Source organism: Lolium perenne, chromosome 1, assembly GCF_019359855.2.
Source record: "Lolium perenne isolate Kyuss_39 chromosome 1, Kyuss_2.0, whole genome shotgun sequence".
Taxonomy (NCBI): domain Eukaryota; kingdom Viridiplantae; phylum Streptophyta; class Magnoliopsida; order Poales; family Poaceae; genus Lolium; species Lolium perenne.
In genome coordinates, this window is record NC_067244.2 from 31217700 (window position 1) to 31245330 (window position 27631).

The 27631-nt window shown below is 46.5% G+C and overlaps 2 protein-coding genes across 2 annotated transcripts; both read left to right on the plus strand.

Annotated features, from left to right (window-relative positions):
- Nucleotides 1–9997: 9997 nt before the first annotated feature.
- On the plus strand, nucleotides 9998–21552 carry LOC127345391 (replication protein A 70 kDa DNA-binding subunit C-like). Its single transcript, XM_051371872.2, has 2 exons — nucleotides 9998–10462; nucleotides 18997–21552. The coding sequence occupies exons 1-2, from the start codon at nucleotides 10179–10181 to the stop codon at nucleotides 21215–21217; spliced, it is 2505 nt and encodes an 834-aa protein (XP_051227832.1). The 5' UTR covers nucleotides 9998–10178; the 3' UTR covers nucleotides 21218–21552.
- A 2241-nt stretch (nucleotides 21553–23793) lies between these two features.
- LOC127329475 (F-box protein At1g11270-like) lies at nucleotides 23794–24906 on the plus strand. Its single transcript, XM_051355987.1, has one exon. The coding sequence runs from the start codon at nucleotides 23794–23796 to the stop codon at nucleotides 24904–24906; it is 1113 nt and encodes a 370-aa protein (XP_051211947.1).
- Nucleotides 24907–27631: the final 2725 nt, after the last annotated feature.

Consider the following 27631-nt stretch of genomic DNA (forward strand, 5'->3'; position numbering starts at 1 on the left):
TTGCTGGGCCACTTGGGCTGCGCTGAGAGAGGAGGGAAGAGAGGGGAATTGGGCTGCTGGCCCAGAACAAGGGAGAGAGCTCTTCTCTCTTTTTTTCCAAAATCCGTTTTTGTTTTTCAAACTCTTTCGCATTATTTTGAAATGCACTTGAGGATTCAAACTTTTCTAAAACTTTCAAAATAACAATGGACATCTTTACAAAGCATAAGTGCAATGTGTTTTAGTTTGAAACTTTTGAAACATTTTGGAGCATTTTGAATGAGAGGGAGATTCAAACAACACTTAGGGTTTTCAAATTATTTCCTTTATGCAATTTTCTTAGGAAATCATGATGCTCATGAAATGATGCACAATCAAACCCTAATCTAGGTTTAGCAAAACAGGGATGTTACACCCATACTGTGGGACTTCGCCGCCTTGACGATGACCTTCTGGCGCCAGGGCCGCCGCGTCCGCTGGACGGGCATTGGGGGCACCGCTCTGGCACCGCAGCTCCAGCTCACCACGGCCGACCTCGACTCCGAGCAACCCCTATTGGCCCACCTTCTGCAGCAGCACGGTGACATCTTCGACGAGCCGCAGGGTCTCCCGCTTGCCTGTGGGTACGATCACCGTATCCACCTCGCCCCGGACGCGGCACTGGTGGCCGTGCGGCCTTACCGCTACCCCTAGCTGCAGAAGGACAAGCTCTAGCGACAGTGCGCCCTCATGCTCGCCGTGGGCATCATACGGATCTCCACGTCGCCGTTCTCGGCGCTGGTGCTACTCGTCCGCAAGACGGATGGCACGTGGTGCTTCTGCATCGACTACCGCGCCCTCAACGCGCCCACGCTGAAGGACAAGTTCCCGATCCCGGTGGTCGACGAGCTCTTCGACGAGCTCCATGGGGCGCGCTTCTTCACCAAGCTTGACTTACGATCGGGCTACCACCAGGTGCGCATGCACCCGGACGACATCGCCAAGACGGCATTCCGGACCCATCATGGCCACTTCGAGTTCGTGGTGATGCCCTTCGGCCTCACCAACGCGCCAGCGACATTCCAGGCCCTGATGAACGATGTACTCCGCCCCTATTTACGTCGGTTTGTGCTCGTTTTCTTTGACGATATTTTGATCTACAGCACCTCGTGGGCGGAGCACCTACATCACGTCGCCATCGTCTTCAACGAGCTTCGAGCGCATCGTCTTCACCTTAAGCGCTCGAAGTGCTCGTTCGGGACGACATCGGTCGCCTACCTCGGCCACGTCATCTCCGCCGATGGGGTGGCCATGGACGCCGACAAGGTGGCGGCCGTTGCCGCGTGGCCGCCTCCTCGTTCTCCGCGCGCTCTCCGCGGCTTCCTGGGTCTCGCCGGGTATTACCGGAAGTTCATCCGGGACTTCGGCATCATCGCGACACCCCTCACGCGGTTTCTGCGCCGCGACGCCTTCGCCTGGGATGACGAGGCCACCGCCGCGTTTGGGGCCCTGAAGGGGGCCCTCAAGACGGGCCCTGTCCTCCAGATGCCGGACTTCGCGCGGTCGTTCATCGTCGACTGCGACGCCTCTGGAGTGGGGTTTGGTGCCGTGCTTCACCAGGGCGACGGGACGCTTGCCTACTTCAGCAGGCCCTTCGCCGCGCGCCATCTTAAGCTTGCGGCGTACGAGCAGGAGCTCATTGGCTTGGTGCAGGCCGTGCGCCATTGGCGTCCCTACCTTTGGGGGTGCTCGTTCCAGATTCGCACGGACCATTACAGCCTCAAGTACTTGTTGGATCAGAGGCTCTCGACCGTTCCGCAGCATCAGTGGATCAGTAAGCTGTTCGGCTTTGATTTCACCGTCGAGTATCGACCGAGGCGCCTCAACACCGTCGCCGACGCTCTCTCCCGCTGCGACGCTGCTGACGAGAACGGCGCACCCGAGGGGATGGCGTTGTGCATCCGTTCGGGCCCCTCCTTCGCCCTCTTCGACACCATTCGCCAGGCTACGGCGGCGGCGCCTGACGCCCAGCTTCTGAGGCAGCAACTGGAGGCGGGCGAGCTGGAGGCGCCATGGCGCTTGGCGGAGGGGCTCCTCTTGCACGGGCGCCGGATCTTCATGCCTGACCACGACGATCTTCGACACCAGGTGCTCCTCCCAGGTCTGGACCGACATCTCCATGGACTTCATCGAGGGCCTCCCCAAGGTGGGCGGCAAGTCCGTCATCCTCACGGTGGTCGACCGCTTCTCCAAGTACACCCACTTCATCGCGCTTGGCCACCCGTACACTGCCACGTCCGTTGCTCGTGCCTTCTTCGACGGCATCGTCCGCCTCCACGGTTTTCCCGTGTCGATCGTCAGTGATCGGGATCTGGTGTTCACGGGGCATGTCTTGCGTGACCTTTTCAAGATGGCGGGCGTCAAGCTCCGGTTTAGCACGGCGTTTCATCCTCAGACCGATGGCCAATCCGAGGTGGTTAACAAAGTGATTGCCATGTACTTACGCTGTGTTATAGGTGATCGTCCTCGCGCATGGGTGGATTGGCTCGCTTGGGCGGAATATTGCTACAACACCTCCTACCATTCCGCCCTGCGTGCCACGCCATTTGAGGTGGTCTACGGTCGCCCGCCACCTCCCATCTTGCCGGTCGATCCGGCGACCGCTCGGACGGAGGCTGCCGGGGAGCTTCTCCGCGACCGCGACGAGATGCTTGCTGAGGTGCGGCAGTGTCTCGTTCAGGCTCAGCAGCTCGCCAAGCACTACTACGACGGTCATCATCGCGAGGTGGCCTATGCGGTGGGCGACTGGGTGTGGCCGCGCCTTCTTCATCGATCCACCCAGTCCCTCGACCCGCGTGCGAGGCGCAAGCTTGGGCCTCGCTATGCTGGGCCCTTCATCATCTTGGAGCGCGTGGGCACACTTGCATATCGCCTTCAGCTACCAGCAGGCTCCTGCATCCATGATGTCTTTATGTGGGTATGCTGAAGCCTTACCGTGGGGAGCCACCGGCATTACCACTGATCGCCGATGGCCGTCTTCTTCCGAGCCCGGCAAAGGTGTTACGTGCCCAGCTCCGTCGCGGCATTTGGTACTTGCTGGTGCAGTGGGAAGGCCTTCCGGAGGAGGAGGCCACTTGGGAGAAGCGGGAGGAGTTCAGCCAGCACTACCCCGACTACCAGCTCGAGGACGAGCTATTTGCACGGGCGGGGAGAGATGTTATGACCGGTCTTAGTTACGTGAGGAGGGGGCCCAACCGTGGGCCCAATTAGGGGCTTAGCCCATTATCAGTTTAGGGTTTTAGCTCTTTATATACTGGTTGTATGAGGCAAACAATCAAGCAATAATAATATTCATTATTGCCGACTCCTTGAGGAAGCGGTCTCCTAACCCTAGCTGCCGCTCCTCCTTGCCAGCCCGCGCACGACGGCGCCCTGCTGCCGGCGTCCGCCGCCTCGCCCGCACGTCTCTCCCTCCTTTCCCTACAAGCTACGCCCTAGGGTGGGTAGAGCAGTTGGTTCTACCACCAGTATGGTTACAAAAAATATCCTGCCTTTCTTTTTCAGTTCTTAGCCTGGTTTCTTGTGTTACTGGACACTGCAGAAACTTCAAACGGTTGTGAGCTAAAAATATGCAATAGAAGAAGTTGCAGTCAAACAACAATAGAAGAACTTTTAAGATACGCTTCCGTTGTCTTTGCATAGGTTTGCTGCCATGGGCACGTAGGTGGAGGTGATAAACGTTGGTATTGCGCTCAAAGGTATAAATAGTGTGTATGTATTTTCGTTTCTAAAGCAATTTTTTCTACCGTTTTAGTATTATTTGTATATTGAAAGGAATCTATGTACTGCAATGATTATGTAAGAACATATTTTGATGTTAAGTTGAGATTTTGCTTGTAGAATTTATCCTTACAAAATTTTAGTTGTTCAGATTTTGCTTGTACAATTTATCATTGTAGTCTATAGCTCAGGTTTTCCATTTTTTGCTTACTGCTAAACTGAACTGAAGTGTGGTTGTTTGCTAAACTGAATTGCGGTGCTGTTTTGCTGCTGAACTGAACAGCTATTTTGATGTTGCTGTTTTCCCGCTGAGCTGAACCATGTCATGCTGCTGTTTGATCGGAAAAAATCATGTATCCGATCATTGCTATGGAAGCCATTATCAAAATTTAAATTGTTCTGCTGAACTACGGTACGTTTAACTGTATCGTTGTTTCTCTGCATTTTGTTGTTGTCTGCCTTGGGTTAATTGAAATTGTTGTCTGAATTGCAGTGCAGTTAACTGAAATTGGACTGAGGATCGTTGCAGCGACAAGGTGCTAGGTGGAAGGGCTCCGAGGAGGAAGAGGAGGAGTGGAGGACGTAGGAGGGGTCGTCAAAGGGGTGGAAGGAGCCGGGATGGGGTCAGAGGGAGTAGCCGAGGGAAGGCGGCGGGGCCGTCGAGGACGTTCAGCTGGAGCTCAGCTTGGCTGCCCTCCCTTTACCATAGTTGTGGAGGCGACGGGAGATCTGAGAGCATCTCCAACGGGGCGACGCATTTTAGACGTCCAAAAGTGGTCGCGAGCGTTGATACGTCTCCAACGTATCCATAATTTCTGATGTTCCATGCTTGTTTTATGACAATACTTATATGTTTTTCTCGCACTTTATGATGTTTTTATGCGTTTTCCGGAACTAACCTATTAACAAGATGCCGAAGTGCCAGTTCCTGTTTTCTGCTGTTTTTGGTTCCAGAAAGGCTGTTCGGGCAATATTCTCGGAATTCGACGAAACAAAGACCCAAGATCTTATTTTTCCCGGAAGGCTCCAGAACACCGAAGGGGGGTCGGAGGAGGGCCAGAGGGCCACCACACCATAAGGCGGCGCGGCCAGGTCTGGGCCCGCGCCAGCCTATGGTGAGGAGCCCCCAGGCGCCCCTTTGCGCCGCCTCTTCGCCTATTTAACCCCTTTCGACCTAAAAACGCGAGACCAATCGACGAAACTCCAGAAAGACTCCAGGGGCGCCGCCGCCATCGCGAAACTCCAATTCGGGGGATAGAAGTCTCTGTTCCGGCACCCTGCCGGGACGGGGAAGTGCCCCCGGAAGCCATCTCCATCAACGCCACCGCCTCCATCATGCTCCATGAGTAGTTCCCCCATGGACTACGGGTTCTAGCAGTAGCTAGTTGGTACTCTCTATCCCATGTACTTCAATACAATGATCTCATGAGCTGCCTTACATGATTGAGATCCATCTGATGTAATCGGTGTTGTGTTTGTTGGGATCCGATGGATGATACATTATGATTAGTCTATCTATAAAGTTTGTGAAGTTATTGTTGCTGCAATCTTGTTATGCTTAATGCTTGTCACTAGGGCCCGAGTGGCATGATCTTAGATTTAAGCTCTATAATTATTGCTTAGATTGTATCTACAAGTTGTATGCACATGTCTATGTCCGGAACTAAAGGCCCCAAAGTGACAGAAATTGGGACAACCAGAGGGGAAGGCGTAGGGATGAGGATCACATGTTTTCACCAAGTGTTAATGCTTTGTTCCGGTGCTCTATTAAATGGAGTACCTTAATATATATCCAGTAGATTCCCTTGAGGCCCGGCTGCCACCGGCTGGTAGGACAAAAGATGTTGTGCAAGTTTCTCATTGCGAGCACGTATGACTATATATGAAAAACATGCCTACATGATTAATGAATTGATGTTCTTTCTTAATGCTTTATCAATCCTGTCAATTGCCCAACTGTAATTTGTTCACCCAACACTTGTCACTTGTTATTGGAGAGTTACCACTAGTGTAGATCGGGGAACCCGGTCCATCTCTCATCATCATATACTCGTTCTACATGTCATTGGAAGTAGTATCAACTATTTTCTGGTGCCATTGCTCTGTGTTACCGCTCTGCTTTGTATTCTTGTTACTATTGCTCTCATATTACTGTTGCTTTCACATCACCCCTGTTACTAGTGCTTTTCCAGGTGCAGCTGAATTGACAACTCAGTTGTTAAGGCTTATAAGTATTCTTTACCTCCCCTTGTGTCGAATCAATAAATTTGGGTTTTACTTCCCTCGAAGACTGCTGCGATCCCCTATACTTGTGGGTTATCAAGCGTCCGTTTGCGTCTCCCCGTGGATATATTTTGTCCGCGCGTCCGTTTGCGTCTGGGTGTGCTGCCAGCGGGGCGATCCATTTTTAGATTTCCAACATATTTAAAACGCATTGAAACTACTACATAGAACTATACAAAGTAGTTGTAGAAATCTAGACTACTTGCTGCCGTACGGCTCGGCCCGTCGTTGCGTCCCTACCTCGTCTGCTTCTCCGACGCCTGTTGTGCGGCCGCTAGGGCTCGGTGCGCCGCCGCGTCCTCTAGCAGGCACAGGCACAGCTGCAGCCTCGCGTTCGCGGCGTCCTCCTTGAGCGTCTCGAAGGAGTCGACTAACGTCCTCTGCTTCGCTGCCTTCTCCTCCAAGGTAGGCGCATTAGGATCATCGGAAGACCATGAGATGTCGGAGTCGTCGTCCTCTGCGGATGCGGCGGCTGCCACCCTGTGGCTTTCCATCTCGGCGTCAAACGCCGCGTGGGCCGCCCGCTCCTCCTCTGCTTCCTTCTCCGCTTCAGCCATGGCCGTGGCGTCCCTGACCGGGTCGAGAAGGTCGCGGCCGACGCTGCTCATGGTGACAAATGTGGAGGTTGAGCGGCAGCGACACTATGGTGGAGGTTGTGCGGCGGCTAGGGTTTAGTGTGGGAGGAGATGAGATGCGCACGCCCATGTTTATATAGGTTGGAGGCAGGTGACGGCCGCGGCATGCGTGTCATCGCCATTACTTCGTGTGTAGAGGTAGGCGATGGCCCCGCGCCACACGACGCATCGTCATTACGCAGCCGCAGACTGCCGTTGAGAAGACGCATTGAGGCTGGATCACTGCCAGGCTGGCCCGACAAAACATCCACCAGAAGCGAGCGGACGCGCAACGGATCCGAGACACATATTTGGGTTAGGTTTGCATCTTCGCCAACGGTTCGGTCATTATGCATCGCTCCGTTGAAGATGGTACCACAAACCGTCGCTGGAGATACCGTGAGCCTCCGACGATGCTGGCAAAGGCTTTTCCCCTGGTTGCTTCGCTGTGTCTGACTGTCGTACCTACCTAGGCGCCTGGCCGTCTAGGGGTGTGACTCGTTCCTACGGTTGGATTCGAATGGATAGTGGCAAGTCACTAAATCCCAGTCCCACAGAGAAGAACAATATATGGCATTCGTGTACCAATAAGAAAAGGTATGGTCATCATGCAGGAACGTTTCGATACCAAATTTTTAGGGATCCTATTTTGCTAAACAAATTTTCTGGTGGGGCTTTTCTGGACGGGTTATAAATTTGTGTATACGACTAAAACTTAGTTTATAAAAAACCAGGATCTTGCATCGTGGGAAAACCATGTTTGTCGTTTTTGCGAAAACTTGTTTGGCTATGTACTTGATCTTAACAAACTATTTGTTTTCAGTGGATATCTCAACAAGCTCAGTTTCATCACCCAAACCTCTTAAACTTCAACTAAGTTTTTAGAAATACTATCAACATCTACCATGGCAAATTGTGACCATATAGTATCATAGTTCCGAATAGATTTTTTACAAGTGAGTTCCGAATAGATTTTTTTACAAGTTGGTTAAACTCTACATCTTTCACTTCAGAAAATATTTCTAGGCCTTATTTTATGGAACGGAGGCAATACTTGCTTTTTATACAATCAAAACCCAAGATTGCATTGATTCTGCTGCCGATACATGTAGAGACACATCGGCATGAAAATGAGGTAAATGATTAAGGATTAACTACCTAGGTGATAAATTGATAATTGCTGCCGGACTTAAACCCACAATCACTTACCGTTTTATGCAGTGATGTTGCCTGCATGATAATGTTATTAGACCTTGGCTAAATTTTCGTAGAATGTACATACGAAATTCCACCACTTAGATTTTGTAGTATATTTATGAAAATTATTCAAATGGTGATTACAATATGGCGCTTTTGCCTTCACGTTGGGGCTCAATGGGTCATCTTGGGGTGAGCAACGGATGACGTGGATGGTTGTGGGTGATGACGCGGATGGCCGTGATGGAGTACTTGATCAACGGATTAGATGTGGTCAATGGAGAGAGGTGTAGCAGATCAAGAGGGGTAGGGAGATAGGTTAAGAGGAGGAGACTGGCCGTTAATGCAAATCGTGATGGGGATGAACGGTATCAACTAAGAATAGTGGTGAAAATTATTTACGTGGGGCAAACATTTGTAATGCTTTTTGGTTCCGTGGTATCGGTTTAGGGGCTCAAAATCTCGAATCAATTTTTTTCTGTATTGCTACTCACAATAAGTACAAAACATTCTTCTTGGAATTATGGAATTAGTAGTTGTTCTTTTATCCTTCTTTTATGATAATACCTCTTTCGGTAATAACCATAATTTGGTGGGGAGTTTATACCAAAGCAATTAAATTACAGGTTATTTCTTAATACTAAAATAAGCTAAAACTTATGATTTAAATTCTAACTTTATCCTGCTATTTGTGCACCAGCGTTACGGGTCATCTAGTATATCAATGATGATGAACACTCACACTCTCGGGTGCTCGGATATGATCGTTGTTCAAGCTACTCTCTCATCAGTAAACGCAGGGAATTTCTGCCATACAGCTTGTCTGGTGGTGGAGAATGTCAGAGAATGCAGATACGAAGAAGGTCACTCCCATCATATATACTCCCTATGGGCAATGGCGACTGGCTTGCAAATGGCGTTTTGGAAGCTGCCATTAAGGGTACAGCGTCAGTCTTAGCATTCAGGATCACACGGGCACGACTCCCTCACCCTCTTAATTACCAATGGTATTTGTGTGGACTTAGTGTGTACAGATAAAGCATTCTCATCAGGAGTCACTCTTCATTTGCCTTGAAGCGCCCGGAAATCTCCAGATCTCTTGGAAGCTAAATACCGTGGGAGAAATAGTGTTCGTCGACCGTCGTTGCAGCAAACATGCATGATCACTCTGGGAGGCGCTGCTGCTCTGCCTAACACATCAGATTGAGGAAAAATGCTTGCTAAAATGTTGATTCAATTTGTTCTTTGAAATTCTTTACAAAGCAGCCATTGTCAGACTCCTATTATTGCCACCATCGGTCAAGTTCGTGGTCGTCTAATTTCTCCTCCAACCATCGCTCAACTTCTCGGCCATCTTCAGTACACAAATTTCATAATAAATTTATCATTGGTGATGCACACAATCAAAACAAACCCACATCCTTCACTTGGCTTCACATATTTGAACCCAAATTTTATAGGAAAAAAAGAGAAAGAAAAAGAAAAAGAAAATTCAAACAGGGTTCATGGCGAAGGTGGCCAGAGAGGACGGAACTGCGGAAGCATCGAGTTGAGATAGAGCGACATGGAGACATGGGTGGGCCAAGAACTTTGTCAATGTGTATTCAAAATTTGAAAAATACAATGAAAAGTAGAAAAAATAGTGAGAAAACATGTGTTTTAACCTAGGGCTTGCTAATGAAGGATCACTTGCTCTAGCCAACAGAACTACCACATGATTTTGTCAACAATTGGACTGACTTTCATATAATGTAAACCAAAATTGATAGTTGTATGACATGATTTTAAAAAATTGACAATTTGTTTTTTGGGTATTCACCTCCTCTATACCCATGAATAGTCCCGCCCATGCATGGAGAAGAGTCGGGTGGTGAAAAAGCTCTAAAAAAACAGTATGAGACAGAAATGCTTGCACCGAGCGATTATGAAGCAGAGCGGAAATCACGTCCATCCATTTGCATGTGGATTTGGATGGGATTCGCTCACCTGCCCACCCATCAAATAAGATTTCCTTCTCCAAATGCACTACTACTCAAGAGTTGGAAGGGGGGAATTAGGGGTCTCCCTCGTTCCGCATTTTCCGTTCCTGCCTTCTCCCAATTGAATTTTCCATTTTCCCTCTCCGACGAAAAGTTTCCAAACCACCCTCCGTGCACCCGGTCCATACACCACACCTCACAAACCGCCTGATCCTCTACACTCCGTACACCGGCCACCGCCACCGCCGCCGCTCCCCCAACCAACCTACACCCAGGGCCTCGACCACCAACGGCAGAGACCCTCCCCAGAATTCGGCGCCGCGGCGGAAGCTCGAGGTAGGTCGCCCGCCGCGGCCGAATCGGCCCGATGCAGGCGCCGCGGCTGACCTCGGGCGCGGTGAAGGAGATCGCGGAGCTCCCCAAAGGGCTGGGCACGATCCAGCCGGTGCTGCAGGTGGCGGACGTGCGGCCCATCACCGCCAAGAGCGCGGCGGGGTCCGACCGGTTCCGGATGCTTGTCTCCGACGGCGTGCACTCGCTGCAGTCCATGCTCTCCACCGACCTCAACCGCTTCGTCACCGACGGCACCCTCCGCCTCGGCTCCATCGTCCACCTCCTCGAAGTCATGTGCAGCGACATCCAGGGCCGCAGGTCAGTCCGCCATCCGGCATACATTACTCGCATTCTCTCTGCGCCCCCCCACCCCCATGCCGATGTGAGTCGGTCGGCTTGTTCCGCCAGAAAGATTGGATTTTGATCTGCTTGATTCGATTGGTGGGGGTACTGATTGTTCGTTGCTGTCCCTGGGGTACCAGCGGTTGCACCTAAGATGGGATCTTGTGGTAGTCTCTTCTCTTGAATCGTGAGTATAGGCCAATGTCGCAGTGCTTTGCACATTTGGGGATTTTACCGTTCTTTAGCTTTCAACATATGATGAAACAGAGAGTTAGAGTTTGACAGGAAACGCTGGATTATTGGCGTTTTCTAGAGTACGCTAATTGTTCATGCACTCAGATAAACGTTGTCAGGGTTACTTGATGATAATGCTTGCCCCCCACACGTGGTATTGCCGCTCGTGTTGTTGGGGAATTATTTCCTATGCCATTAATGTTGGATATTTTGGTGATCTAGGCTGCTCTCCTAGGTCAGATCTTTTTTGGGTTGCTACAGTAGGACGGTGCTACAGTAACTGGCCACCTATCCTTATGTGTTGTCTTGATCGGAGACATCGATTTTGATCCAACGGTGCTGGTTCCCCTAGTGCATAGTGCTAAACATATATAAAGGGGTCAAATGACCCTAGAAGAGTGGAGAATACACGGCTGCTCTCAGTTCTCTCTCTCACTCTCTCTCTCACACAAATTAAGCCACCGATCAGGCTAGCACTAAAGCACTGGGAAGAATCAAGCACAAGTTGCTCCATTTTGGTGTGAGCAATTAAACAAGAGGAGACATGGCATCATCTTCAGATCAAGGTATTTCTGATCTTATTCTTTTGTGGTTCAAACTAGAGCTAGTTGATCCTGCTGGATCCAACAATGGTATCAGAGCATCTAGCTCTTAAGTTTGAGCCCTCTTATGTTAAGATTTATGCTTGATTTATCAAGCCAAAATCAAGATCAGGGGCATATGCACATACCCATGTGTTTATATGTTGTCACCAAGTCAAGACATATGCCCAAGTTGTTTCTGTGAAAGAATTTTATGCTTATGTTTAAAGGCTGTTCTTCCTGGTTATCAATTATGTTTTAAGTTTAAGCCCTGTTTTCTTAAGTAACAGCCCTAAAAGTTCTAAAGTGAATCTAGGGTTTTCTCGGTTTTAAGCATATATGAAGGGGATTAAGGCAGATTCTTGCAAATCTTCAAATTCCCCAATTCCTAGAAACCCTAGAGTTAAAATCCTTTATGATTCTCCTCTGAAATCAAGTTGTGGTTTCGGCTTAAGCATGATTCTTTAAAGGGGAATGAATAAATAATGATGAATTTAAGCACTTCTTCCCAATTCCGAAACCCTAGATTACGAAATTCCCCAAATTTGAAGGAACCCTAACCCTAATTCAAGATCAAGATTAAGAAGCGGACGATTACCTTATGGGCCTCGTCGTCGTCGCTGGCCACGGCGGCGTCGGAGCCATTCTCTAATGTTGGCAGGTGTGCTCGGGTTCAAACCCGAGCGGCCTCGCCGTCCGCTGCACCGGCCGGCAGCTCGTCTCTACGTGCGCTTGTCGCCGCTGGAGCTCGCAGCCGTCTTTGGAGAATGGTGAGGGAGGTCGCCGTCGCGGGACGCCGCACGCGCGCGCCGCTCGCACGGAGGCGCCGCCGAGTCGCTCGACGGAGCTGCGCGCTGGCCAAAGCTGCACGCAACTCCGGCGAGAGGGCCTGGGTGACGCCGAGTCTTCTTCCCCGTCGCGTGGTGCTCGCCGCCGCCGCCTCTTGGTCGCTCGGCATCGCCATCGCTGTCGGGAGAGGAGAGGAGGAAGAAAGAAAGGGGGCTAGGGTTTTTTCGCCGGGAGCCGGGCGACGGTGAGCTGGTTTTGTTCCAGCTGCGGTCGTTCCTGGCCGTCGGATCGCATCCGACGGTTCAGGTCGTCCAGGCGTGTTGCTAATGGGCTGTGGCCCAAGAGGGGATCAGGGGGAGCTAAGTGCTGGGCTGGGCCAATTTTGGCCCAGTTCAGCAGGATTATTATGCTAATAATAATAATAATAATAATTAAAAAAAAAAAAAAAAATTAGGGCTGAAATAAATATCTTTTCAGGGCTATTTTTTTTCTGGATAAATTGATTATGCTTATTATGTTTATTTTAGGCCACAATTTTAATTGTTATGCTTAGTTAATTTACATGTTGATATTACTTTTATTATTTAGTTTATTTATGATTAATGAATTATGGTGATATTTATCACTATAATTATTATGTGATAATGCTTCCGCTGCAAAATAAAGTTTATGGATCCTCAAATAAAGTGTGGTTTTATGCCTTGTCATTCTGACCAAAGTTGTTTGACGGGCATTTTAACTGCAAAATTCTTTTATTGGTCTGTTTCACTTCTGGCCAAAGCTGATGTGAACCGGGTCGGTAAAAGAAAATAATGAATGAGGATCATTAATGTGTGGCTTTTATTTATCAATTTGGCCAAAGCTAATTGATGAATATTTGTCCACAAAATTTTGTTGTTCATTTTCATCTCTGGCCAAAGCTGATTTGAATTTGATCAATAAAATTTAATGATGATTATGATGATGCTTACTAAAGCATTTTGAATTTTTCTTTTGCAGCAACTAATGTCTCTAATATTGCTGGAATGCTAAATGGCATCGAACAGCTAAATGGCAGCAATTATGTCACGTGGAAGGAGAAGCTTGAGATCACTATGGCCTTACTCAATATTGATTATGCTCTCCTTAATGATCCTCCTGAGGTGCCTAAAGAAAATAATGAAAATTATGAAGCCCTCAAGAAGGAATATGACATTATTAAGACTAAGTGGGATGACTCTAATCGCAAGTGCCTTATGATGATAAAGGGCTCCATTACAGAGTATGAGGGGAGCCCTTCACGATTGTGAGACAAGAAAAGGGTACTTTGCAAAAATTGAGCATCAATTTAAAGGGTCTTCTAAAGTTTATGCAACAAGTCTTATCAGAAGGCTAATTGATGAAAAATATGATCCCACTGGAAGTCTTCGAGAGCATATTATGAAAAAGTGCAACATGGCCGCCAAACTAAAGTCAATGGAGATGGAAATCTCTAATGGTTTCCTCGTCCATTTTATTATGTCATCTTTGCCTCCCCAATTTGATCCATTTATGATCAACTATAATGCGATGGATGTTAAATGGGAGATTGATGAAATGATGGCGCGATGTGTGCAAGAAGAAGAAAGGCTTAAGGTGTGAGAATTGATCATGTTAATCAGTTTGGTCATTCACAAAAGAAGAAGTATAGAAAATTTGTGAATGAATATGTGAAGCCCAAGCCTTATAAGTTCAAGGAAAAAGGCCAATCCTCAAAAGGTTCACAAAGAAAAGAAGCCGTAAAAAGCGCCTAATGCTTTGAAGGAAATAATTCCAATGCTTGCCACTTTTGTGGAAAAGGTGGGCATAGGCGAAAGGATTGTTTTGGCTTCAAGAGATGGCTCAAAGAAAGAGGTACCGACACTATTACTGTTGTTGAAGAATCCCTTTATGTTAATTATGCCACCAATACTTGGTGGATTGATTCAGTGCAACAATTCATGTTGTAAATTCGTTGCAGGGATTCAATATGAGGAAGACCCTAAAAAGAGGGGAAAGAACAATTAGAGTTGCTAATGGTGTTGAAGCTTATGCCGAGGCGATTGGAGACTTCACTCTTACACTTCATGGCGGTTTTAAGCTTCGGCTAAATAATGTTCTTTATGTACCCTCGATGAAACGGAATTTAGTTTCCGTCTCATGTTTAGATGATGATAGTTATGAGTGTCACTTTGGGAATAAGCGGTATAATTATGTATGACAATAATAATGTTGGCCTTGCTGTCGACACGACAAACTTTATGTAATTTCCCTTTGTGATGATATAAATAATGTGGGTTCTACCTCAAATATAAATGTCGGTACCAAACGCAAACGTAATGATAATGAGACTTCTTCGAAATTATGGCACTATCGTTTAGGCCATATTTCGAGGGGGAGGATTGAGCGTCTCATTAAAGATCAAGTTCTTCCTTCTCTTGATTTTTCGGATGCGGATGTTGATCATTGTATCGATGCATCAAAGGAAAATATGCCAAGAAAATTAAGAAAGGTGCAAATCGAAGCACGGGAGTTTTGGAATTAATTCATACGGATATATGTGGTCCGTTTAATGTGAGATCGGTGGACGGTTATAATTCATTCATAACGTTCACTGATGATTTCTCCCGTTATGGATATATTTATCAAATCAAAGAAAAATCAGAGGCATTAGACAAGTTCAAGATTTTCAAAGCTGAGGTTGAAAATCAATGTAATAAAAGAATTAAAGTTGTAAGATCTGATCGTGGTGGTGAATACTACCAGACATGCAACTTATGGTCAAATTCTGGACCATTTGCAAAATTCTTACAGGAAAATGGCATTGCCGCCCAATACTCAAGACTGGTGAACCTCAAAGAAACGGGGTGGCTGAAAGGAGAAACCGCACACTTATGGATATGGTGCGGAGTATGTTAAGCCACTCCACTTTACCGGTGAATTTATGGATGGAAGCCCTTAAAACAAAGAAGACATATTCTTAACGGGGTTCCCAGTAAATCGGTGCCCAAAACACCGTATGAATTATGGACTGAAAAAGCCAACCCCGAATTATTTTCATGTATGGGGCTGTCCTGCTGAAGCAAGGATTTTTAATCCGGTTATGGGAAAATTAGACCCCAAGACGATCGGTTGCCATTTTATTGGTTATCCCGACAAATCTAAAGCATATCGATTTTATTGTCCAAATCGACAACGAAATTTGTTGAAACAAGACACGCTGTGTTCTTGGAAAGTGATATGATGAGGGGGAGCATGACTCCCAGAGAAATAGTCTTGGAGGAAAAACAGGAATATGTCCCGATGCCCGTAATCCAAGAGCAGTGTTTCAGTACATGCTGAAATTGCACCTCAAGTTTCGGCTCGTAGCTGATGGTGCTCACATAACTGGACAACAAAAGGACCAAGAACAGCAATTACGAGTGTATTCAAGAAGGCAACGTGTCGCTAATGCAACACCCGCCGATACACCGGCGATCGTTCCGGATGTCACAACTAATGATGCTCTTATTGAAAATAATCGGCAGTCTCAAACTGTTATTAATGTGCCGAATAATGAGCCTCTTAGAAGGTCACAAATGACTAGAAAGCCTGCTATTCTCGATGATTATCTCACCTACATGAGTGAGGATACAAATGAGCCGTTGTTGGATAATGATCCCACCTCATTTAAGGAGGCTATGGAAAGTGAATATTCGTCTAAATGGCTCGATGCTATGAAAGATGAAATGAAGTCCATGAGCACTAATGATGTATGGGACTTAGTAGAAATCCCTGAAGGAGCCAAAACAGTTGGATGCAAATGGGTCTATAAGACCAAACGTGACTCCAAGGGTGATATCGAAAGGTTTAAAGCAAGGCTTGTGGCAAAAGGATTCACTCAAAGAGAAGGGATTGATTATAATGAAACTTTTTCACCCGTCTCTTCGAAGGATTCATTCGTAATAATTATGGCACTCGTGGCTCATTATGATTTAGAGCTACATCGAGATGGATGTCAAAACGGCATTTCTAAATGGTGACTTACATGAAGATGTATACATGGCACAACCGGAAGGTTTTGTTATGGAAGAAAATAAACATTTAGGATGTCATCTGAAGAAATCCATCTATGGTTTGAAACAAGCATCAAGAGAGTGGTATCTCAAATTTGATCAAGTCATAAAGAAATTTGGTTTTAAGGAAAATAAGAAGGACAATTGTGTTTATGTTAAGTTCAAGGGGAGTAATTATATCTTCCTGATATTATATGTTGATGACATACTCTTGGCCAGATGATAAAAATATGTTGATGGAGACCAAGAGATTCCTGTCTTCAAAGTTCGATATGAAAGATCTCGGTGAAGCAACTTATGTTTTAGGAATTGAAATTCACCGGGATAGATCCAGAGGGATCTTGGGGCTATCTCAGAGAGCATATATTGAAAAAGTACTGAAAAAGTACAATATGTATAAGTGCTCAGCCTCGCCTGCTCCTATTGTTAAGGGCGATAAATTTGGGACTTTCCAGTGCCCAAGAAATAATTATGAATCTGCGCAGATGAAGTCAATTCCTTATGCCTCAATTGTTGGGAGTATTATGTATGCACAAGTGTGCACTCGCCCTGATTTAGCTTTTGTGACCGGGATGCTTGGCGAGATATCGGTCCAATCCAGGTCCGGATCACTGGAAGGTCGCTAAAAAGGTCTTGCGTTATTTGCAAGGTACTAAAGGCCTCATGCTTACTTATGAGAAATCTGATAATCTCGAAATAGTGGGTTATTCAGATGCTGATTTTGCGGGGTGTGTTGATACTAAGAAATCCACATCAGGTTATATCTTCACCCTTGCAAAAGGAGCTATATCATGGAAAAGCTCGAAGCAAACTCACATCGCATCGTCGACAATGCAGCAGAATTTGTAGCATGTTATGAGGCAACCGGGCAAAGCGGTATGGTTGAAGAATTTTATCCCGGCACTAAGAGTGATTGACAAGATTTCCGTGCCTCTCACTCTATACTGCGATAATCAACCCGCAGTGATCTATGCGAGTAACAACAAGTCAAGTGCAGCTGGCAAATTTATTGACCTTAAGTATCTTGTTGTGAAAGATAGAATCCAGGATCAAACAATAGATATCAAGTACATTAGTACTAAATTTATGTTAGCGGATCCGCTCACGAAAGGCTTACCACCCAGCGTATTTAGAGAGCATGTTGCCGGCATGGGTTTGGTTGAAAGCTTTTAATCCTGGAGAAGTTGGAACTATTATGGCACCATCTCCCCAAAAGGGACTCATTTTGAGATCGGATGGGAACCATAGTCACTTGGTTTAGCAGTACTTAATTGACTGTTGTAACCTATTGTCTTGGTGTACCATTTTATCAAAAGATGAGTCTGTAATGTTTATGATGTTTATGTAAAGAATTATGTAAATTAAGTTAATATATGATGTGAATAAAGTTTATGGAGCTCATAAATTAAAGAGGTTCATTTTGATATGAAGTAATGTGCTATAGTCACTAGATTAAATGGTACCTAACAGACCATTATAATCTTTTCGTCCTAGTGCATTATTTTGTTAAAAAATGAGCTTATAATGATCAGCCTTACGATCAAGGGGGAGAATGTTGGATATTTTGGTGATCTAGGCTGCTCTCCTAGGTCAGATCTTTTTGGGTTGCTACAGTAGGACGGTGCTACAGTAACTGGCCACCTATCCTTATGTGTTGTCTTGATCGGAGACATCGATTTTGATCCAACGGTGCTGGTTCCCCTAGTGCATAGTGCTAAACATATATAAAGGGGTCAAATGACCCTAGAAGAGTGGAGAATACACGGCTGCTCTCAGTTCTCTCTCTCACTCTCTCTCTCACACAAATTAAGCCACCGATCAGGCTAGCACTAAAGCACTGGGAAGAATCAAGCACAAGTTGCTCCATTTTGGTGTGAGCAATTAAACAAGAGGAGACATGGCATCATCTTCAGATCAAGGTATTTCTGATCTTATTCTTTTGTGGTTCAAACTAGAGCTAGTTGATCCTGCTGGATCCAACAATTAATTCTTTACTTTTGTGTTCTCATTCAGTCCCAGCAGAATAAGTTATATTTGGTGTGGATGCTGCTGATAACATGAGGGAACTTTGTGTCTGGTTTCGTGTTATGTCAAATAAATGTGGTGAACCTTTCATGCTGCTGTTATTATGCCAAGAATTACCCTGTCTGCAAGTGCAATCTCATTCTTCTGCGGACTCTGAGAAAGTTGGATTTCATATTCCACCGTGATTTTACTTGCTGCTGTATTTTTGTGAGTGTACTCACAATGAGATGTACATGCACTTTGCTTTTCAGGTTTTACAACCTACCAGTGACAAGAAAGTTCCAGACTCCTAGTTTGTGAATTTTTTTTTAAGAACTACCTTTGTTGTGTAGGATTTTATCAGTCCATGGCATCATGTTTGTATGTTCGCTTCAGTGGAAAAAAACTGTCGTATTTTGTGCCAATGCTTATGGCCAACAGTCTTTCATTTTGATTGTGATTGCAGTATCAAACTAACGAAACCATTTGTAATATTTCACATGTTGTTAGTATCTGACTTGTAAGAATTCAGCAAATGTTCGGAACTTTATTTGTTCTTGTGGCCATAAATAAACAAGCATAATTCTAGAACATAGCAAAAAACATGGACATGCTGGATTTTTAAATTCTTAAGGTGTGTTTAAGTATCATATTCTCCAATCTCTTCTTCCATTTGATCATGCTTCTGGAAGTAACGCCATTTTCTATTTTTATGAGTCAAGTTTGTTTATAGAAAAAAAATCCTCTGGTAGACCTAATCAGATGACTCTCTAAAAACTTTTGGATCATACTAGATGTTTGCATATAAGTTTCTACAGTTGAGCTGACAATTCTTCTCTGTTGCATTCAGGATCATTATTGTTTGCAAACTTGATATTCTGCAAAGTGAGTGTGACATGATCGGGAAACCAAAGATTTATGAGACTAAAAGTTCACGTGAAGGCCAGGAGCCTAACTTACGGGCCACTGCTGTTGCCCCAAGGGTGGAACAGGTTGCTAACAATCTGTCATATGGTGGACCCTACAATGGTGTCCACGGCACATTGGACTCTTCGATTGGTCGGACAGTCAGATCTGGACCTAACAATGTGTTTTCTCGTAGTTCTCATGATACAATGTCAACACAAAACACAATGCATACCAATGTTGTGCAGCCCAACCCTCAGCAGCCTTTACTGAACTCTCATCAAAGCCAAAGGTTTGCAGTTCCTAGCACAGCTGGGGGCCTCGGCCCTCCTGACAATACTTATTATCGTCCTGCACAGACTTCATATCAGCAGCCACCTCCAGCATATAGAAATAGTGGCCCAGTTACTAAGAAGGAAGCTGGCCCTCGTGTTACCCCGATTTCTGCATTGAACCCATACCAAGGCACATGGAAGATAAAGGCTAGGGTGACTGCAAAGACTCATGTCAATCACTACAAAAATGCACAAGGTCCAGGAAAACTCTTCACTTTTGATCTCCTTGATGCACATGGCGGAGAAATTCGTGCAAAATGTTTTAAAGATGTCGTTGATCAGTTCTATGACCTAATTGAGGTTGGTAAGGTGTACTTTATATCTGGAGGGGGCCCAGGGGCGCTGAAACCTGCACAGAAGCAGTATAACCATTTGAACAGTGAGTTCGAAATCAGTATGGATGCTAGAACATCTGTAGAAGTTTGTTCTAGTGATGACAACAGCATCCGCAGTCAGCGTTTCAATTTCCGACAAATCAGCGAAATAGCGAACATGGATATAGGCGCCATGCTAGATTTGCTTGGTGTTGTTACATCAGTTAGCACTTCTTCTACAGTAACAAGGAAGAATGGTGTGAAAACCTCGAAAAGAGTCCTCCAACTGAAGGACATGTCTGGTTGCAGCGTGGAAACAACCCTTTGGGGTAACTTCTGTGATGCTGAAGGTCAGCAGCTGCAGTTGCTGTGTGATTCTGGTTCGAGTCCTATACTTGCCCTGAAAAGTGGCCGCATTTGTGACTTCAACGGCAGGTCTGTGGGCACAATCAGCTCAAGCTGCTTAAAAATAAATCCAGACGGTCCTGAAGCAGAAAGGCTGAGGCAATGGTACATAACTGAAGGCAAAAATGCTGCTGTCACTTCGTTGTCTGTGGGAATGTCAAGCATGGGCCGGACTGATGTCCGAACTACTATTGCACAGATCAAGGAAGAAGGCATGGGAAAATCAGAGAAGCCAGACTGGATCACTGTTATGGGTACAGTTTGGAACATCAAGACCGACAATTTTTGTTATCCAGCTTGCACCGGAGTGGTTAATGGTACCCGCTGCACTAAAAAAGTCACAAAAGATGTTGATGAGATGTGGCAATGCGAGAGCTGTGAACAGAGCTCTCAAAATTGCGAGTATAGGTACATGCTGCCATGCAAAATCCAGGATCACACTGGATCTACTATGTATGCAACTGCATTCCAAGATGCTGGCGAGGAGATAATTGGCCTCCCAGCGCAAGATCTTTTCACGATAAAAAATGAAGATCAAGATGATGAAAAGTTTGCAGAAATCATACAGCGGGCCCGTTATCAGCATTACTTATTCAAGCTGAAAGTTAAGGAAGAAACGTACAACGACGAAGCGCGTGTGAAATGCACCATTGTTAAGGTTCAAAAATTGGACGACACGGCAAAGGAGAGTCGCTTTCTTCTGGGAGTAATCGATAGCCTTTTGGCGGAGGATGGCTCAGGCTCAACCCCTGCGGTGAATGGCGGTGCTGCTAGTAACGCTGGTTTCACATCCAACAATACCTACACCATGAATATGGGTTTCCCAAATCAGTTTGGGCAGCAAGCGAGCTTATATGGTGGGATGCCTTCTACACCATCTGCAACACGATATGCACAGACTGGTCATGTCTCTAGGGACTCTCCAGTGCAGGCAAACTCCTACGGCCCTTCAGCTGGCAACACCAGTACTAGTCTATGCTATATGTGCAGTCAGCCTGGGCACTTCGCTAGAGACTGTCCGGTGCAGGCTGCTGCTCCCCGGCGCCAGACTTACGGAAACGGTGCTGCTACATCAGGATACAACAGGCAGTCCAATGCTGGTAATTTCTGAAGTATTGTTGACTGATCCAATAGCATCTTGGTTCAGTTTTAGCTGCGTGGCATCGCCATGCATTCTGTACAGTTGCTAAATATGCCTGGTGTGTTTGCGACTATTTCTAGTACTCACTGGGCGGCCTGCTATATAAGTATATCTGTGCCTTTCTTGTGTCAGTTCCTTCATTGTGCATCATCAGTCCTCCGTTTGTAATTAGGCTTGCTAGCTAAGAACTTGAAGAAGCTTGCACTTTAGCTGCCATTGTCATTTCCGGTGTGGATGCGATGCCGCTTGTTTGGTTCACTTCGTTCTGAATCTGATGATCTTTAGTATTGCTTGTACTATATTCATGCATTTGCACTACTTGGTCGTCACTTGTTCAATAGCCAGAAAATTAGGTTCCCATTATTTTAGACTAGATGGAGGGGCGAGATGTAGAGCTTTGTTAAGGCGAAAGACACTGGCACAAGATTATACAAGTATCAAAACGTGTGCTCTGTGTTTCATGTTTCAGCACGTAGTAACTTAGTCTCAGTTGGTACTCATCGTGTCGGGCAAAATTCCAGTTTTGCACTATTTGTATTTCTTGAAGCAGGGAGTAGTAGTTTCCTAAATTGGTTTTGCTACACTATTAGATTTGCATCATGATCTGTTTGTTCTAAAAGGTGATGTAGATCCTCCTCCCAACCCCAAACCCTAGACGCCTTCCGCCGCCGCTGCCGGCGGCGCCACTGGGCAAAGCCCGCGGGGCGTGGCGGTGGCGGCCTTCCCTCGTGACGCGGCGGGGACGGCGGCCAGGGAGCCTCTCACGACCCGCTTCCCGGATGGCTGGGCGGCGGCGGTCAGACGGGGATGGAGGGGTGACGGCGGCCCTCCCGCCTCCCATGGATGGACGGGGACGGTGGCCAGAGGAGTGCTGCGGCCTCCCCGCCTCCCATCGCCGGCACGCTGGTGGCGGATAGCGCCATCCCCTCCGTCTCTCGCCGGTGTGGGGCGATGATCTTGGGCTTCTCCCGCGGTACGAGGTCGCCCGGGGCAGCAGCCTTGGGTTCGACGGTGGAGGCGGCCTTCTTCTTCGCCGGAGGAGGTCGACTGGTTGCTGGGGTGGTGGATCAAGAGATCCCTCTACCCCTGCCATGAAGATCTTGTCGACGACGAGCTAGCGGTGAAGGGGCCACCGGTGAAAACCGCGCCTTGACTTCGTTCTTGGCGGATGATGGCGGCGACTATTGGCGTCGTGCCCCTGCGAAGGCATCATCTTTGATTGCCTCTCCGTTTGCTCTCACCGAGTTGGGGACTCGCATCTGTCGGTGAAAACCGTGTCACGATTGGCGGGCGATGGCGGCGTTAATCGTCGCTTCCTTCTTGAAGGCATCGTTGTCGCAGCCCGCAGGTACTCACTCGTGCTGCTCTGGGGGAAACCCTAGATCCAGCCAGGATCGAACGATGACGGCGCTCCCAGCGTCGTGCTACCTCTTGGGGCATCGTTTTTGAAGCAGCGGGTGGATGTAGGTGGTTTTTGGTGGAGTGGTGTTCATCTACCATGTTCTCGTCGATGATTCTCAGCGGGGTATCGAAGACGGGCGCGGACTGCTGGACGCGTGCAGGTTGGTGGAGCTGTCTGGCGTCATGGTGACATCGACGGCAGGTCTGGCAAGGTCAATGCGGTGATCCCTCTTGAAGATGGATGCGTGGATGACGGCTGTAGGGATTTCGGTGGCGTGTGTACTGGCGTGCGCTCAGGGTCCATTTGACTGGTTGTGCTTCTCACCCGCTAATGGACAGCTTGGGAAGGCATTCAGTTTTAGATGATGTGCGTTGGTGTATTGTCAGGGTAATGGCCCTATTCATGGTCAACCCCTTCATCGCTCTTGTAGGCATAGTGAGTCGTCGCTGGAAAGGTGGCTTCGAGTTGATCTTTGTATCTCACTTGTAAGGCTTTGCGAATAATTTAATAAAGAAAAGTTGTGCATCCTTTGGATGCAGAGGCTGGGGCGATGCTCTCATTTCGAAAAAAAAATCTATTTGTTCTATGGGTTGCAAGTTGGGTTGCAACAGAAGCTGTTTTAAGTGGGTTTGCAATTGAGATTTTTTCAGTTGCAAGTCAAGTTCCAAACAAGATTTTTTAAGTTATATATATTTGTCCAGTTGCAAGTTAGTGGAAAGTTGAAATTGAGACTTTTAGATACGAGAGTGGCATCACTTAACTTGAGAATTAGTCAGACCCTTCCTGAATATAAGTGTAATACCTTTTCTGGTTATCTGAAAATATGATTATCTTACTTCCGCCATCGTGTCACGTGCTTCTTTCTTCTTTTTTTTACACAGAAAATGTGGTGTGTTTACTTGCGCGACACAGTTTCAGTAGATTCCGGTCAGGGATCAGAGTTCATCACGGTCTCGGTTGAGTTTGTTTGGCAGGTGTACTTTGCCCAAGTCTTTTAATCTTTAGACTATACCCGACAACAAACTCAGCTACGTTAAAAACCCTACTAGAACTTGGCAACCAACCAAGCAGGGCTCGGACCCGACTGTTTTAAAACGACACCCAGCATTGTCCTGCACGGTGTTGTGGCAAACAAGGCAGAGCCATGGCGGCAGAAAAGTACTTCTCCACGGACGTGCTGCTGGACATCCTGCAGCGGCTGCCGCCAAGCTCCCGCCGCCGCGCCCGCCTCGTCTGCCAGCACTGGCGGAACGTCGTCGACAACCGCACGACGGAGATGCAGAGCCGCGCCAAGCCCCTCTTCTGGGACACCTGCTCCGCTGAAGCCTACCTCGTCAGCAACCTCTCGGAGCCATGGAAGGCGACCTGCAAACGCATGGCGGATCCCGCCAATTACTTCCGAGGAGGCACGCAGATGGTCGGCACGTGCAACGGGCTGCTCTGCCTGTGCAGCAACAAGGAGCCCGGCGGCACCATCACGGTGGTCAACCCCGCCACTCGGCAGAAGCTTCCAGTCCCGCCGTTGCGGCCCAAGGGGTTGGCTGTCAGGAGATACGTTCGGCCGCAGTGGGACAAGGCCTACAGCTTCGGGTACCACCCGATCACGGGGCAGTACACGGTGGTGCACGTCCCATGCAGCTTCGACGGCGTCGTTTACGAGTTCGATAGGGTGCATGCGCTCACTTTGGGGGAGGCGGCGTGGCGAGAGGTGCCGGTGGTGATCCCCGGAGGCGCAAAGTGCAATCTTAACGCCGGAATCATCAGCGTCGATGGAGCGACCCACTGGTTCACCGAAGGCGGCTCCCCGACAATCATGTCCTTTGACCTCCTAAGCGAGCGCATCACCTCCACCAGGCCGCTATCGGCTGCATTGCCGGCCGGGCGTGATCGATACCACCTGACGGAAGTGCACGGGAGGTTGGGTTTCGCCGTCTTGGATGGCTCAGTGACCACGGAGGTGTGGATTCTGGACAAGGAGACATGGAGCCGCTGGTATACCTTTAGACGGCAGGACATCCCACGGCCACACTTTGCCTATGGCGAGTATGTCTTGACGTGTGAGTCATCGTCGTTTTATGGGCACCAGCGAAAAGCCACGTTGGAATTGGTGTCCCTCGGGGGCACCATGGGACATGTCGGTCGAGCCAAGGGCACGCTTGTTGCCAAGATGAAAGGCGAGTGCTACCGCTACCGCACATTCGTCTATGTCAAGACCACGGAGCCACTCAATTGTTTTACACAAAAACCTAGTCGGTGAATTAGCGAATGGCTTATAAGGATATTATTATTGTTACAACACGTTTAAAATATTGATACAATTATTTTTTAGCTGTTTTGCTACTGGCTTCTTTTAGTATCTCGTTTTCATCCTTGCACAGTTCAACACAAAATGCACGTGAATATTCACTTATATACAAAAGATAACCACGTAGTGCAGTATTTCCAAACATTAAATATTTTCACTTCGCTTAATTCGAGATCCTAAGTACAGAACCCTATTATCATCTCTTGGTCCTATCTTTGGTGACTAGTTCTTTGCATCCATTGGTCATCACCCTGAGTATCCCTCTCGGTGTCAACCTGTAAATGTGTATTTGTCTCAATCGTTAAAAAGAGAGGAATGAGAGAAAATAATGATAACGTCATGAGGTATAAATCTCTGTGAGTAACTAGTTTAATTTCTTGTTTTTCATGCCCTGCCTATGTGTACATCTTTTCCCATAGAGACGTGTATCTGCGATATTTAATTTAGAAAGGAGGTTATATTCAATGGTTTTATTATGTCTCAGTCAATTGAGATTTTCTTAAGTCTAAATCATTTAAAAGAGTGTTTGAGATAAAATTTTCTGTTAAAAGACTGCAATTACACTTTTTTGCCAGAAATGTGTAACTGAACCGAGTTGCACTTTTTTTTAATGGAACACCTGGGTCTCAGGCGACTGAGACTTAATAAGTTCTCAGTCGACCTCCCGTACAATCATGATGTACTCTCTTTAATCCCACATACTAGGTGCGTCTAGGTTTGTCACATACGGATATACACATTGGGTTGTGTTGCGCTTGTGGTTGTTCTGCCGATGTGTTTGAATAAGCTTGTTTGTTAGGTAATTTTGACCGGGCCTTTTTCTGCTTTTTTTACAAGCTTTGATGCATCATTTTGTCCAATACATTGATGTATTTGGAAAAGAAAGGTAATTCAGGTTTTTTAATAGTAGCCTAGAAATAGCACCATGCACATTGGTTGCAGGTGTTATTTTCTCAGTTGCACACGGTGGTGTAACATATATTTTTTCAGTTACGCACGGGTTGCAACTCATATTTTCTCAGTCACACATGGGTTGCAGCTATTATTTTCTCAGGCGATAATTGCGCAAGTTGTGTAGGTGTTGTAACTGGCATTTTCTCAGCTGCACACGGGTTGCAACTGGTACTTTCTTAGTTGCGTACGGGTTGTAAATGCTATTTTCCTAGCTGAGCATTGGTTACTATTTTATTACTTGCGCATGTGTTGCAACTGACATTTTTTCAGTGGTGTACGGATTGCAACAGCTATTTTTTTAGTTGTACACAGGTTGTAACTACTAATTTTCCAGTTGCGGCCCAAGTGGGTTTTTTCTCAGTTACACGTGGGTTAGAACTGTTATTTTCTTAGTCATGCATGGGTTGCAACTAGTATTTTGCGAGTTGCGCACGGGTTGCAACTGCTATTTTCTTGCATGAGTTGCAACTGGTATTTTCTGGGTTAAGGTAATCTCAAGTAAATGAGAATTAGTCAATACTCAACAAGGTAACAAGTTCTGAGTTCAAATTAAATATTTACGCACAAGAAAAGAATCGTAAAATAGCTTTACGGTTCATGTCCTTCTAAATGTCGATGAGTTTAAAGCAATACACAAGTAGAAAACAAATGGAAAAACTCCAAAGACGAAAAAAAGAGAGGGTGCGACCCATGCGCGCACCAAGAAGAGATTGGTAAGATACCATGCATATATTTAAACGACACGCACACAAAACAAGCCGCGAAAACAGTGCACTTAGAAGTTAAAACGGCTCGTGCGGACCAAACCATCAGCGCCCACTCCGTGCGAACGAATCCTATCCTCGCGACTGAGACTTATTAAAAATTAGTCATCTTATTTGTAGTAAAACCATTTTTCAAACTATAATTGCACTTTTCTGAGGTGACTGAGATTTAAGAAAATCTCAGTGAACTTAAACATAGACACACCCTATATTCAATCCAACAAAAATGCACAACTAGAACAACTAATCTAGTCGAGTTCATTTTTGACATATATGGATAGTGGTGTGTGCTTCTTTGCGCGACGTGATTTCAGCTCCTTGTAGCTGCCCGTCGATGACGACCACATGTTGTCGACGACTTGTAGGCGATGGCAGAATTTGCCATTGAATTTGAGCACACAGTGGATTCGGAATAATCTTTTCTGCCGATTTAGGGCACGAAAGCAACACGACTTAATTGTCGGCAATTGGTAAGTTTCAGCTATAGCTGAGACATAGCTTATGTCTTAGTTACGTGCCCCACCGTTGGATTTTGTTTCTGCTTAAAGATTCGTGTTTGCACTTTATCTAGACCCGCATTGATACACCGTGATGTAATTCGACTGGGACATAACTTAAAGTCTCAGTCGACTGAGCTTTAGAGACACCCTTAATTGTCTCATTTTTGGCTGTCGCAAAATATCACATACGTTTTGCATTGAGTAAATTCCTTTTTTTACCCCCTACTTTGAAAATTTTGACACTAATTACCCCATTTAGAAATTTTTCATCCTAATTACCCCATTTAGTAAGTATTGTGCCAATGTTTACCACTTTTAATTTTTGTATTGACTTCGATCCAAATTAATTGATTGCACTTTGTCTAAATATGTGTGTATGTAGTCTAGAAACTTGACTAGTGACATAGGCATCCCCAATGGGCCTACCCGAAGATGGTACCCGGGGTTTACTGAAGGCCC

Coding starts and splice junctions, on each gene's coding strand:
- LOC127345391 (XM_051371872.2), top strand. CDS start 10,179: ATGCAGGCGCCGCGGCTGACCTCGGGCGCGGTGAAGGAGATCGCGGAG. Junction 10,463..18,996: donor AGCGACATCCAGGGCCGCAG/GTCAGTCCGCCA, acceptor TGTTGCATTCAG/GATCATTATTGTTTGCAAAC.
- LOC127329475 (XM_051355987.1), top strand. CDS start 23,794: ATGGCGGCAGAAAAGTACTTCTCCACGGACGTGCTGCTGGACATCCTG.